The sequence below is a fragment of the Pelophylax lessonae genome (genome assembly GCF_965119305.1).
Source record: "Pelophylax lessonae genome assembly, chromosome: 2".
Taxonomy (NCBI): domain Eukaryota; kingdom Metazoa; phylum Chordata; class Amphibia; order Anura; family Ranidae; genus Pelophylax; species Pelophylax lessonae.
In genome coordinates, this window is record NC_138769.1 from 743896008 (window position 1) to 743911521 (window position 15514).

The 15514-nt window shown below is 44.8% G+C and overlaps 2 protein-coding genes across 2 annotated transcripts in view; both read right to left on the bottom strand.

Annotated features, from left to right (window-relative positions):
- Positions 1 to 15514, bottom strand: part of LOC309548369 (uncharacterized protein) — a gene marked incomplete at its 3' end in the record, with an annotated part of 923844 nt that overhangs the window by 727855 nt on the left and 180475 nt on the right.
- LOC309547855 (uncharacterized protein) lies at positions 13120 to 14227 on the bottom strand (the record flags this gene model as incomplete). Its single annotated transcript, XM_082247858.1, has 1 exon — positions 13120 to 14227. The coding sequence occupies exon 1, from the start codon at positions 14224 to 14226 to the stop codon at positions 13120 to 13122; it is 1107 nt and encodes a 368-aa protein (XP_082103984.1). The 5' UTR covers position 14227.

Below are 15514 nucleotides of genomic sequence, written 5' to 3' on the forward strand. Positions count from 1 at the left end.
CATACATTCATCCGGAGGTAGGATTCACGGATAAATACAGCACAGGAGTTTAACAAGCCGAACAACAATACTGACTGAACAGATATCTTTGTGACGTCCATCATAACCAGATTTAGTACATGTGCATAGCACCACACATGAATCTGGCCAGGTGCTTTATTACTCAGCCAAGTGCTGAATCCATTGTACTGACCCTGCATATTAGAAGCGCCATCTGTTGAGTTCCCAACACAGTTTGCAACATCAATTTCCATGGATTCCAACACATCGCAAACCAGTTCACACAAAGCCTTCCCTGTTGTGGATGTGCAGTTTACTACAGCAACCAGACGTTCATGGACCACATCTGTGACATACCGAATTATTACCGAACACTGGTCTGACACATTTATATCCTGAGTTGTATCAAGCTGTATTGAGAACATGCCAGCATCTCTGATCTCTTGGGCAATACCTTTTTTCAGAAGTGCTGAAATTACACAGATGATGTTGTTTACTGTTGTTTTTGAAATTAATGTAACAAAGCCACCACGTCCTTTGCTACTTTTTGCACTTTGATGCTGCTTTTTACTCTTTTTAATAATTGTATCAAGGTGATTTCGCAGCAAGGGATCAAATTTGCTTAGGAGTAGCAAAATCTCAAGGAAATTTCCATGGTCCAACTTTTCATTTTCTAAAGTATATGCTGCTTCAGCTGTTGCCCGATAGCTTAGGCCTCTTTTTCCAATCAGCTTGATGGTTTCAACTATCCGCTCTAGGATGGCACGTTTTCGCTTCACTTCCTCTTTCCTGGCTGTTGTTTGTTTCTCGAAGAAATGACTGGATATGTTCATATTCTTCGACCTCATCAAAAATGATTCAGAGCTATTATTGTGAAGGTTACTTCTTTCGTGCTCTTCAATTCGCTGGTACATGTGCTTTTCATCAATGCAACCATTAATAAAAGCACTGTCTTCTGTCTTTTTACTAAAAGCTAGACACACCATGCAGAAAAAAGCACCATGTCCATGTGAATATGTCAACCAGTTACGCTTCTTTCCATCCCTCCTCTGATATAACTTTTTGGAATTAAAAGAAAGGACAACTGGTTGGCATGGATGAAATAATAAGAAGGAATCTAAATTTTCCGATTTTGGTCTGATAAACCACATTTTATCATCAACTGTGTCAGACATGCCCTCCCTAATGCCAACTACTTCTGGAATATCTTCTGTTGTTAATGATCCTTCTTCATGTTCTTCAGTTTCTAGCTCAACAGGAGCTTCAATACAATGGACACTATCTTCACCTGCATCGGTATCTACATCAAACTGTACAGTACTTTGCACAGCGCTATGCATTGCTGTGCTACAGCTAGCACCACTGTCTTCATCTGTAGATGCAGGTGGTAAGTCATGCTTTGTTGCCACCATCTTAAACAAGCTACTGACTTTTTTATACTGGTGTGCATCTTTTTCTAACAGTTTTTTTTTTTTTTTCACGTTCTTTTTCTGCTCCACCTTTCTGTTTTCTTTTACCTTCACCCTTCTTATCCATGGCAATCACTAAAAAAAAAGAAATATATTTGCTATATTTGATTCAGCTACAAAACAAATGAATTACATCTGAACCATGGGCAAAATTATCCAGAATCCCAAACTATGGGAATGGATGGATTAGAAGGGTAATTCTAATCAAATTGCTTATAAAATGTCCGCTGGGTCATGTGAAAATTTGGGAAACATGTCCCAATGAAGCCAAATTATATATTTCAGAAATAAAAAGCTTGCCAGGGGTAAAGCGTGGTATTACAATTTTTATGAACTCAACATGAGACACTTTTTTTAAGCCAATGTACAAAAGCATTATATACATCAGCGGAACAAGACTTTACTACCCACATTAAGCAATGCAGGGTAAAAAGGATGAAGCAGATAGATTACCCGTACAGAGAATAACAAACCAACATAAAAACAAATCCTAACCCTGCATTGCAGGTATAGAACATTGTAATACCATATGGCAGACATGAACTGAATAACACATGCAAGCCTGCAACGGCAGGTATAGATCAACAGAATACCACGTGCAAGCCTGCAAAGGGCAGCTATAGATCAACAGAATACCACGTGCAAGCCTGCAACGGCAGGTAAAGATCAACAGAATACCACGTGCAAGCCTGCAACGGCAGGTAAAGATCAACAGAATACCACGTGCAAGCCTGCAACGGCAGGTATAGATCAACAGGAGTTTTTTTTTCGCGATATTTCTCTGAATGATGTCTCACCCTATGCTCTGCCTTCTGTGCAGGTATAAAATCTCAGCCTCAGCAATATTCCAGAGTCCAGGTTGTTTCTGTATCACCTCACTGGTACAACAATTTAAAGAAATCAATCACAATGCAGTACTTTACAAATGTGTGAAGTAAAAAAAAAAAAAGTTTTCAAATGTATACTTCAGGCACCAACACAACTTCATCTACATAAAGTTCTGTGGATATCATGAAAAATGATACATTTGTATTACGGGAGGGGGGGGGTCAGCATTGTATTAGGGGCCCTAATACAATGCTGATCCCCCCTCCCCCTAATACAATGCTGACCCCCCCGGCCCCCTCCCCCCTAATACAATGCTGTCCCCCCGGCCCCCTCCCTCTAATAAACTTCTGACCCCCCCTCCCCCTAATACAATGTAGGCATGCGATGGTGTCAGATTTACATGCTGCGATTAATTAAAGTTTTGCCATGGTATACGGTATTATTAGTATTCAATCATATGAAAAATGAAGCCATCAGTGTCTGGCCTACCTGGTGATGACTGGTTCTGACGCTCAGCTCTGATTCGATGGCCTGGTCATTAAAGAGGCAAATCCTTGCGGTCCAGAAGTGGTTAAACCTGAAGGAGGACCGGTGTTTTTATTTATAAATTACTTCACTATTGCTTTAGGCCTGGTTCCCATGTATGTGGGTTGGCGGCCCACATTTGCACAGGCATAGCAGCTGATTATACAGGTTGATTTGCACAACATATACTGGATAACAATAAATTTGACTATAAAATAATTCATACAATGTATACTAAAATACGCTGTGTAAATGATGCAATGTGCAAAAAATGCAGTAATAAACAATACAAATGTGCAAAAATTGTGTGCAAAAATACAATTTAAAAAAGGGACTATTGTGCTAATATGCATTAATTAACATATATGTGCAATAAAAGTGCAATGTCGGCCGAGTTCTATTGAACCGACTGATGCCATCTGATATTCGGCCCATACTAGGCTTTACTTTATGTACCATGAACTGTAGATATATTAATTATTATCAGGGGTTCCCTCCCTGAGACCTGAAACTTATTTCAAGGGTTCAATGTGTTAACATGGTTGAGAAAGGCTGTTGTGGAGTAGATTTAATTTTTACTCTGGTTTTCATTCTGAGTAGATGGCTGACCACTTACTAAATCTTTTTTTGTTTCAAGTATCATTACATTCTGCAAGGCCTTATTTATAGCCCCTGAAATGCAATTGGTATGGTCCATAGTTCCAGCACCAAAATTTCTCTGCTGCTACTAATAGAAGGGGTGGTTATACAGCTGAGATTTATGACGAATACTGCAGTCCCCCCCAGAAGCACTGTGAAAAACCTGCTAAATCTTAACAAGATGTGCTTTGTAAAGCACAGAGTATTAATGTAAATTAAGGGAACTTTCTAATACAGTTACATTCCCAGACGGCATTAGCTGATAATTCACTGATTTTACCTTTTGCCTAGAGTTGCCTTCTAAACACAGGATGTCTGCCCTTGTCCAAATGACCCACTGCATAAAAAAGGAAAAGACTTTCAGTTAAATCACTTCATAAATAACCAGAGAGGCAAAACCCACTGTAAAAATGTAAGACCATGAAGCGCTGGCTAAAAGCAGCCACAGTATTTTAAGCTGCTGACTTTTTTTGAGAGTGGGGGAAGGGGGCCTGGGGCTCCCTTTTTAACCACTTTACCACCGGAGGATTTTCCTGCTAAAAGACCAGGGGTTATTTTGCGATTTTTTACTGCGTGACTTTAACGGACAATCGCGCGGTCGTGCGACGCTGTACCTAAACGAATTTCACGTCCTTTTTTTCCCACAAACAGAGCTTTCTTTTGGTGGTATTTGATCACCTGTGCGATTTTTTGATCACGCGCTATAAACAAAAAAAGAGCGTAATTTTTGCAAAAACAACAATATTTTTCACTTTTTTTTATATGAAATTCCCCCAAAAAAAAATGTAAAAATCAAAATTTTTTAAAATTTTCGGCCAATTTGTTTTACGCTACCTATGTTTGGTAAAAAAAATCGCAAAAAGCGTATTTTGATTGGTTTGCACAAAAGTTATCGCGTTTACTAACAAAGGGAAAGATTTTTGTCATTTTTGGTGTTTTTTTTTTTAACGAGTAATGGCGGCGATCTGCGATTTTTTTTGCGGTACTGCGACATTGCGGCGGACAGATCGGACCCTTGACTGACATTTTTGACACTTTTGGGGGTACCAGTGACATTACTGCAGTAATCAGTGCTATATATATGCACTGTTACTGCAAAAATGACACTGGCAGGGAAGGGGTTAACAGTATTGGACAGGGAGGGGTTAAGTGTGTCCTAGGGGCGTGATTCTAACTGTGTAAGGACAGGTCTACTAGTGTAAAAACGAAGATCAACAGTTCTACATAGTAGAACTGTTTGATCTTCACTTTTACACAGGGAGAACTGACAGGTGGCTTGTTTACACAAGCCGCTCTGTCTTTCTCCCGCTGTAGCGGCGATCGTAGTGTGACCGGCGGACATCGGGTCCGCCAGTCACACTCCCGCACTCCTCCGTGAACGAGCCGAGGCGGGCGCGCGCCTCGGCGGGCGCGCGCCCGCCCGCTATTGGCTCTGGAAGGAGTGACAGGCGAGCGACGTAGACCTACGTCACTCTGCCTGGCCGGGGCCGACTGCCGCAGTAAATATACTGTGCACAGTCGGCAAGCGGTTAAGTTTTGATGATTCTATAGTCAGTGGTGGGATTCAAAAATTTTAGTAACCAGTTCCGACTTTCCCAGCAGAATGACCAGTGTGCCCCCTTTTAATGCAGAATGACCAGTGTGCCCCCTTTCAATGCACAGTGACCAGCGTGCCCCCTTTCAAGGCACAGTGACCAGCGTGTCCCCCCCCTTTCAAGGCACAGTGACCAGCGTGTCCCCCCCTTTCAAGGCACAGTGACCAGCGTGCCCCCCTTTCAAGGCACAGTGACCAGCGTGCCCCCCTTTCAAGGCACAGTGACCAGTGTGCCCCTCTTTCAATGCAGAGAGACCAGCGTGCCACCCTTTCAATGCAGAGAGACCAGCATGCCCCACTTTCAATGCACAGTGACCAGCGCTGTGCGCCCCCCCTTTCAATGCAGAGAGACCAGCGTGCCACCCTTTCAATGCACAGTGACCAGCGTGCCACCCTTTCAATGCACAGTGACCACAGCATTGCCCCCATTCATTGCACAGTGACCACAGCATTGCCCCCATTCATTGCAGAGTGCCACAGCATTGCCCCCAATCATTGCAGAGCGCCACAGCATTGCCCCCATTCATTGCAGAGCGCACAGCATTGCCCCCAATGATCATTGCAGAGCGCCACAGCATTGCCCCCAATGATCATTGCAGAGCGCCACAGCATTGCCCCCAATGATCATTGTAGAGCGCCACAGCATTGCCCCCATTCATTGCAGAGCGCCACAGCATTGCCCCCATTCATTGCAGAGCGCACAGCATTGCCCCCATTCATTGCAGAGCGCCACAGCATTACCCCCATTCATTGCAGAGCGCCACAGCATTGCCCCCATTCATTGCAGAGCGCCACAGCATTGCCCACATTCATTGCAGAGCGCCACAGCCTTGTCCCCATTCATTGCAGAGCGCACAGCATTGCCCCCATTCATTGCAGAGCGCACAGCATTGCCCCCATTCATTGCAGAGCGCACAGCATTGCCCCCATTCATTGCAGAGCGCCACAGCATTGCCCCCATTCACCCATTCATTGCAGAGCGCCACAGCATTGCCCCCATTAATTGCAGAGCGCACAGCATTGCCCCCATTCATTGCAGAGCGCACAGCATTGCCCCCATTCATTGCAGAGCGCACAGCATTGCCCCCAATGATCATTGCAGAGCGCCACAGCATTGCCCCCATTCATTGCAGAGCGCCACAGCATTGCCCCCATTCACCCATTCATTGCAGAGCGCACAGCATTGCCCCCATTCATTGCAGAGCGCACAGCATTGCCCCCATTCATTGCAGAGCGCACAGCATTGCCCCCATTCATTGCAGAGCGCACAGCATTGCCCCCATTCATTGCAGAGCGCCACAGCCTTGCCCCCAATGATCATTGCAGAGCGCCACAGCATTGCCCCCATTCATTGCAGAGCGCACAGCATTGCCCCCAATGATCATTGCAGAGCGCCACAGCATTGCCCCCATTCATTGCAGAGCGCCACAGCCTTGCCCCCATTCATTGCAGAGCGCACAGCATTGCCCCCAATGATCATTGCAGAGCGCCACAGCATTGCCCCCAATGATCATTGCAGAGCGCCACAGCATTGCCCCCATTCATTGCAGAGCGCCACAGCATTGCCCCCATTCATTGCAGAGCGCCACAGCCTTGCCCCCATTCATTGCAGAGCGCACAGCATTGCCCCCATTCATTGCAGAGCGCCACAGCATTGCCCCCAATGATCATTGCAGAGCGCCACAGCATTGCCCCCATTCATTGCAGAGCGCCACAGCATTGCCCCCATTCATTGCAGAGCGCACAGCCTTGCCCCCATTCATTGCAGAGCGCACAGCCTTGCCCCCATTCATTGCAGAGCGCACAGCCTTGCCCCCATTCATTGCAGAGCGCACAGCATTTCCCCCATTCATTGCAGAGCGCACAGCATTTCCCCCATTCATTGCAGAGCGCACAGCCTTGCCCCCATTCATTGCAGAGCGCACAGCATTGCCCCCATACTACTTACCACCTGGCACGACGACTGGATGGGACACACACCACACAGCACACACACACTGCCAGCATGAAACCCGCCAAACCGGACTGGAGCTGACCTCGCTCTGATCACATGCTGGCGTGCGTGCAGTGTGGGAGACTGGGAGGGGGGAGGGATCGTCGGCGCCAGACTCCAGTCTCTAGTTGAAAACATGCACCAGCCAGAGCCGCCGTCCACCGCGCAGGCGCAGCCGGCCAGCCGCCCCGCCGTGACGTCATGCCGTTCTCAGGCACAGCGGGAGCGCAGAGGGGGCCGGGGCAGTGCACGCAGCCTGGCTGCACAGCGTCGGCGGCCGCCGGCCAATCGGCGGAGAGCACCGCGAGCGGCCAATCAGCGGCGAGCGGCCCCATGAAATCCTTAAAGCGGCACTGCTGGCAATATTTAAAGCGGCGATCTGCGGCGGCCGGAAATATTTAAAGCGGCGCTCTACGGGCGGCCAAATCAAAGCGGCCCCAGGGCCGGCGGCCCACCGGGAATTATCCCGGTATCCCGATACGCCAGTCCGGCCCTGACTATGAGTGATCTCCGCTCCTATCCCTGTCACTTCCCTGATCTGGGGTAATAAATATAAAAGCGGATCACGGAGCCGACATTTACATCTCATACACCCGCCGCCGCTTTCATATTTATTAGCCCACATCAGCAAAGTTACAAGGATAGGAGCGGAGATGCCTCATAGTGCAGCCGCGCTGTTTTATGTAACTGCCGCAAGTTTAACATTACTTTCACTACCGTAATTATTTCATACCTTCTGAGCATGCGCACTTGTCATCTTCTCTGCTCTTCCATGATGTTTCCGGCTCTCTGAGCATGCGCACTCCTTCGCTGCTCAGCTGTTTCTCACAGGAAGTGACGAGGGTATGGTTTCTCCACGGGGTATGGTTTTCTAACGTTACACCGGGGCTTTTGGGGAGCACACTCGGGGCTATAGCCCAGGTCAGCCCCCCCCTGCCGACGCCACTGCGTGTGACACTATGCGTCACACTACACAGGAAAAAGAGGAAGTTAAAAGTACGTAGAGTGGAGGGGTTGATCGCTGCTGCTGGGGGGATTCGAAACTCTTGTATGCAGAAAAGAGGAAGCTACTACTAATCTGTCTAGCTTAAATTCAATATATCATTTGCACGCAGCAAAAATGTTTAACAGAACACATGACATTACTGACTGATTATAGGGGGGGCTCAAACTGTCAGACTAAACTAAACTTCACAGGATACCCACGCTGAGCGTGTTCCTTGGCGTTTCCCCTCTCCTCTTTTCCCCCGTGACGAGCGTGCTTTACCGCACAAATAATCCACTTGAGTGCAAGATAAAGTGCAAGTGCTCGGTGCTGGATCCTCCAATGGTCCAAGAAATCCAATCATAAGAAGTGACTTCAGGAAAGGATAAGGTGTAAACTCACCAGATATGGTGGGTCTCAATTGCCTTACGACAGAGAGACGTCATACGCTCTGACGAAACGCGCGTCAGGTAGAACGCACGCCGTCAGCCCGGAAATCACGTGGAACGCAATCCGGTAGCTACCGCTCTCCACGCTAAAGACATCACAATAGCGGGCACGGAGATAGCGTGTTTTTATCTTTGTTTGATCATTAACTCCAATAAAAACCTTTTAAACGGTACTGCACCATTTGGAGCCTTATGTTTTTTCCCTAATCGGACTTGGAGGACCTTATCTGCTCAGGAAGGGGATTTCGGTCTAAGGGGAACACAGCCCAGCAGTCACCATTCCTTTGACCTGGAGGGTCATAAAGCGCTATTGGTCTCTCTGTCGTAAGGCAATTGAGACCCACCCTATCTGGTGAGTTTACACCTTATCCTTTCCTGAAGTCACTTCTTATGATTGGATTTCTTGGACCATTGGAGGATCCAGCACCGAGCACTTGCACTTTATCTTGCACTCAAGTGGATTATTTGTCACTAAGTCACTTATGAACTTTTTTGGACTTCACTTGGCACAATTATACACTTTTATGACACTATTGTTATTTATTTATATATTTCTCACTGCGTGTTTATTTTAGATTTTATGTAATTTATGATATTAGCTCTTTTTAACTGTATTTTATATTCTTATATGATCCTACCAGCAAGCGCTACATAATCCCATTCACTTTGTTTTTTTTTTACTAAATTATATTAGTGCCCAAATTATTATTTTTATAATCACCCCCCTATTTCTTACACCCCCCCCCCTTGGTATTTTACATTCATGTAGATGTCCACTGTGATGAGCCAATTAGTACTCTACCCCTCCACGTCTGAGATTACAGGCAAAACAAGACCTGCCGGTGGGACTTGAGGTGAAGCTTGGGAAAACAATGACAGAATGACTTCATCCATCAGGTCAGAGAAGGTCCAAACCTCAGGAGAGATCCCTCATCAGACTCACAGTATAAATATCACTCTACGTCCCCGACATCTATCACTCTACATCTCCGACATCGGAATAAAGCCTGGAATCAGAAAAGGGGCTGAACCTTCTCTGACTGCACATCACTCTTGGTATTTCTTATTATGATTCCTAAATTATTTTAAATTAGCTCTAACCTATACCACAGAACACTGAGCTAGTCACATCAGTCTCTGTACCAGAGGAGCTCACACTCTAATGTCCCCTCACCCACAGTCACATCAGTCTCTGTACCAGAGGAGCTCACACTCTAATGTCCCCTCACCCACAGTCACATCAGTCTCTGTACCAGAGGAGCTTACACTCTAATATCCCCTCCTCCACAGTCACATCAGTCTCTGTACCAGAGGAGCTTACACTCTAATGTCCCCTCCCCCACAGTCACATCAGTCTCTGTACCAGAGGAGCTTACACTCTAATGTCCCCTCCCCCACAGTCACATCAGTCTCTGTCCCAGAGGAGCTTACACTCTAATGTCCCCTCCCCCACAGTCACATCAGTCTCTGTACCAGAGAAGCTTACATTCTAATGTCCCCTCACCCACAGTCACATCAATCTCTGTACCATAGGAGCTTACACTCTAATGACCCCTCACCCAGTCACACACTGTTATTATACATTTATATATACAAACCCGATTCCAAAAAAGTTGGGATGCTGTACAAATTGTGAATAAAAACAGAATGCAATGATGTGGAAGTTTCAAATTTCAATATTTTATTCAGAATACAACATAGATGACATATCAAATGTTTAAACTGAGAAAATTTATAATTTTAATGGAAAAATAAGCTGATTTTAAATTTCACAGCATCAACACAACAAAAGTTGGGACAAGGCCATGTTTAGCACTGTGTGGCCTCCCCTCTTCTTTTTATAACAGTCTACAAACGTCTGGGGACTGAGGAGAAGTTGCTGAAGTTTAGGAATAGGAATGTTGTCCCATTCTTGTCTAATACAGGTTTCTAGTTGCTCAGCTGTCTTAGGTCTTCTTTGTCACATCTTCCTCTTTATGATGCGCCAAATGTTTTCTATGGGTGAAAGATCTGGACTGCAGGCTGGCCATTTCAGCACCCGGATCCTTCTTCTACGCAGCCATGATGATGTAATTGATGCAGTATGTGGTCTGGCATTGTCATGTTGGAAAATGCAAGGTCTTCCCTGAAAGAGACGACGTCTGGATGGGAGGATATGTTGTTCTAGAACTTGGATATACTTTTCAGCATTGATGGTGCCTTTCCAGATGTGTAAGCTGCCCATGCCACACGCACTCATGCCACCCCATACCATCAGAGATGCCGGCTTCTGAACTGAGCGCTGAGAACAACTTGGGCTGTCCTTGTCCTCTTTAGTCCGGATGACATGGTGTCCCAGTTTTCCAAAAAGAACTTCAAATTTTGATTGGTCTGACCACAGAACCGTTTTCCACTTTGCCACAGACCATTATAAATGAGCCTTGGCCCAGAGAAAACGCCTGCGCTTCTGGATCATGTTTAGATATGGCTTCTTTTTTTGGCCTATAGAGTTTTAGCCGGCAACGGTGAATGGCACGGTGGATTGTGTTCACCGACAATGTTTTCTGGAAGTATTCCTGAGCTCATGTTGTGATTTCCATTACAGTAGCATTCCCGTATGTGATGCAGTGCCGTCTAAGGGCCCGAAGATCACCGCCATCCAGTATGGTTTCCCGTTTTTGACCCTTACACACAGAGATTGTTCCAGATTCTCTGAATCTTTGGATGATATTATGCACTGTAGATGATGAGAACTTCAAACTCTTTGCAATTTTTCTCTGAGAAACTCCTTTCTGATATTGCTCCACTATTTTTCGCCACTGCATTGGGGGAATTGGTGATCCTCGGCCCATCCTGACTTCTGAGAGACACGCCCACTCTGAGAGGCTCTTTTTATACCCAATCATGTTGCCAATTGACCTAATAAGTTACAAATGGGTCCTCCAGCTGTTCCTTATATGTACATTTAACTTTTCCGGCCTCTTATTGCTACCTGTCTCAACTTTTTTTAAATGTGTAGCTCTCATGAAATCCTGTTGGAACAGGAAGAGGCAAACCCCAAACTGTTCCCGCAAAGTTGGGAGCATGAAATTGTCCAAAATGTCTTGGTATGCTGACACCTTAAGGAGTTCCTATCACTGGAACTAAGGGGCCAAGCCCAACCCCTGAAAGGCAAACCCCAAACCATAATCCCCCCTCCACCAAATAATTTGGACTACAAAGCAAGGTCCATAAAGATATAGATGAGCGAGTTTGGGGTGGTGTAACTCGACTGGACTGCAGGCATCCAAATACTTTTGACAATATAGTGTATATACACAGTACATCAATCACAATCCCATGAAAAAGTCACCATTGTGCCAATTTGTGTCCATGTCATCACAACTTAAATGTTACACTAACACTTTACACAAATGTTGTATGCATTGCATTGTAGCAAAGGGGACTAAATCTTTCCTAATGTAATTTTTGCCCATAGTTACACTTTAAGGTCAACATTGTAATGTTTCCAGGGATCATCGTAAACATAGTTTACCCAAAAAAGGATAACAATAAAGAGAACCCCAATCAGAGGAATTCCAGTCCCCCAGCACGGGTAGGAATATGACCACACATCTCAACAGTTTGCAAGTTCAATCTCTTGCAGTTGTGCTGTGTAATTAGTCTATAGATCAGTGATGGCGAACCTTGGTACCCCAGATTTTTTGGAACTACATTTCCCATGACGCTCTTGCACTATGCAGTGTAGTTGAGCATCATGCGAAATGTAGTTCCAAAACATCTGGGGGTTCAAAGGTTCGCATTCACTGGTCTATAGAGATGAGCAATAGCTGGAAATAGGATAATAAGGATATCTAATCTTCACCTGATGGAATCCCTTGGACTTGTGGTAGAATTGAGAATATGAGGGGAATATGGTAATTAAAAAATTATAGAAACGAGTACGTCAGGCAGTGGGCTTGTACAAGGATAATAAAATAGAGACATAATAATATGACAGTAAATATTATACATTGGTAAAATGTAGCCCATTGCCTAAAGGGGGTAATAAACAAGGGGAACAGTAAAAAAGGGGGAACATGGGACTTTAAATGAAGTGTGTGAACAAGCTTGTGGTAGAATTGGATGAAACGCAAGTGGTCAACTTAAGTGGTACGTTCGAACACATGCCACAACTTGGTGTTGGAAGTCCTAATGCAGTTTAAGAAGTTGCTTGCTCACTTAGCAGAGACTTATCCCTACCTGGTGTCCCATCCACAAACCTGTCTGCAAAGCTGTCATCCATGAGACGAGATGGAACATGGAAAGGTGGTGTGGATCATGGGAGGGGAGGTGGAACATATAATGGAAGGGGTGGGCTTAGCTGGACCCCTTAAGATTTACTGATATAGCAATAGTCAGTGAAACCTGGAATGGACTCTTCCACTGAGACTTCAGAAGCTTGTCAAGATCTTGACTGTTATCCAGCCTCTTGAAATGTGGCAGTGTTGTTTAGGTATCCACTCAGGATTGGGAAATTAAGTAACCACTTGGGAACACAGCTCAGTTAGCAAAATAGGCAAATGCATTACATGTTCAATCAAAGCTTCATAAAAAAGGATAAGGATGAAAGTCATAAGAAAACATTGTTCAGTTATTGACGATTCTCCAAAAAATTGTCAGATTGTCTCCAGTGTGGATACTTTGCTTAGTAATGTGCTCTCGTTGGGTGGTAAAGGCTTTGTCTTATTCTGACCACTGATAGGCCTATTTTTAATGTGAACCCACTGGTGTGAGCCAAGATCTGTCTTGTTTTTAAAAGCTTTATCACATTCAGAACACGGATATGGTCTCTCTCCGGTGTGAATCATCTGGTGCCTGATAAGGTGATCACTGTTTGTAAAAGCTTTGTGGCATTCAGGACACGGATATGGCCTTTCTCCGGTGTGAATCATCTGGTGTCTGATAAGGTGTTGCCTCGTTATAAAGGCTTTGTTACATTCAGAACACGGATATGGCTTCTTTCCAGTGTGACTCATCTGGTGTGTGATAAGGTGCGACTTATTTGTAAAGTCTTTATTACACACAAAACACCGAAACAGCTTCTCTCCAGTGTGGACCCTCTCGTGTCTGATAAGGTATTGCCTCCTTGTAAAAGCTTTGTCACATTGAGAACATTGATATAGCTTAATTCCTGTGTGAATGATTATGTGTACATTAAGACTACTCTTCTGTGTAAAAGCTCTATCACATTCCGAACATTGATACGGCTTCTCTCCAGTGTGAACCCTCTGGTGTTTGCTAAGCTCTGACTTTGATGTGAAAGCATTGTCACATTCAGAACACTGATAGGGTTTCTCCCCAGTGTGAATCCTCTGGTGTGTGATAAGATTTGCCTTCATTCTAAAATCTTTGCCACAATCTGTACAACGATACAGCTTCGCTCCAGTGTGAATGCTCAGGTGTAAGTTAAGGTTACTCTTCTGTGTAAAAGTCTTGTCACATTCAGGACACTGATATGGCTTCTCTCCAGTGTGAACCCTCTTGTGTATGAAGAGATTTTCCTTCTTTGTAAAAGATTTGTCACATTCAGGACACTGATATGGCTTCTCTCCAGTGTGAACCCTCTTGTGTATGAAGAGATTTTGATTCTTTGTAAAAGATTTGTCACATTCAGAACACTGATATGGCTTCTCTCCAGTGTGAACCCTCTGGTGTATGAAGAAATTTTCCTTCTTTGTAAAAGATTTGTCACATTCAGAACACTTAAATGGCTTCTCCTCCATTGTGAACCCGATGTGTCATAAACTTTCCCTTCACAGTAAAACCTTTATCACAATCGCAAAACAAAAGATCTCCTGAAATGACTTCTCTTCAGTAGGAATGGGTTGGCCTTCACTATAAAGTCGTAGTCAACTTCCAGAACTTTGAAATTACTTCTCGGCTGTTGTCCTCGGAGGATGGATCAATGTTAAAGGGCATCCAAAACATTTACAACACCAATGTGACTTGTGTCCTTTGTGAATCCTCCAGTGAACTGCAATAAAGTATTTCAGTCACTTTAGACACCTATGTGGCTGGTTTTCCATGTGACTTCATAGTATTTATGAAGACCAACATGACCGAAAACTTGGTTCATAAATCCACCTGTAACAAAAAAAAAAAAAGAATTGTATGGGGCTGTAAAACATTGATTTCTATTTTTAACATTCATTATTAGATACACAATACTACCAAAAGTATTGGGACACCTGCCTTTACACACACATGAACTTTAATGGCATCCCAGTCTTAGTCTGTAGGGTTATTGAGTTGGCCCTTTGCAGCTATAACAGCTTCAACTCTTCTGGGAAGGCTCTCCACAAGGTTTAGGAGTGTGTCTATGGGAATGTTTCACCATTCTTCCAGAAGCGTATAACCTTTAGAAGCGGAACAATTCCTAACTTCTGCCAACTTACACCCCGAAGATGTCACCTCACCGGCCCGAAAGGCAGCCGTGTCCTGCAAAAAAAAAAACTCAGCCCCAGTAAGGGAACCTCGAAGAAAGTCAAGTGTTGCTCTACTCCCAACCTTCAGATGATTACCTGACCAACAACTCAGAGGCATGCTTTGTCTTTGGGTTTCCTACACCCTCTCCACGATTGAACGAGGAGAGACTTCTGTATCTGCCAAATGTGTATGCACACATAAGGTTTGCGTTTACCTGTTTGATGTATATATACGACGATATTTTAATGACATCCCAGTCTTAGTCCGTAGGGTTCAAAATTGAGTTGGCCCACCCTGTGCAGCTATAACAGCTTCAACTCGTCTGGGAAGGCTGTCCACAAGGTTTAGGAGTGTGTCTATGGGAACCGTTCTTCCAGAGAGCAATTGTGGGGTCAGGCACTGCTGTTGGACGAGAAGGCCTGGCTCACAGTCCCTGCTCTAATTCATCCAAAACTACTCACTAGGGCGAGATGCTCTGGGGAATTCCAGGATGGGGGAGGATCTGGGGGTCCTAGTATATGAAAGACACATTAGAAAACTCTGGTTCAGCCACATCTGGGGTATTTCATTTAGTTTTGAAGGAAG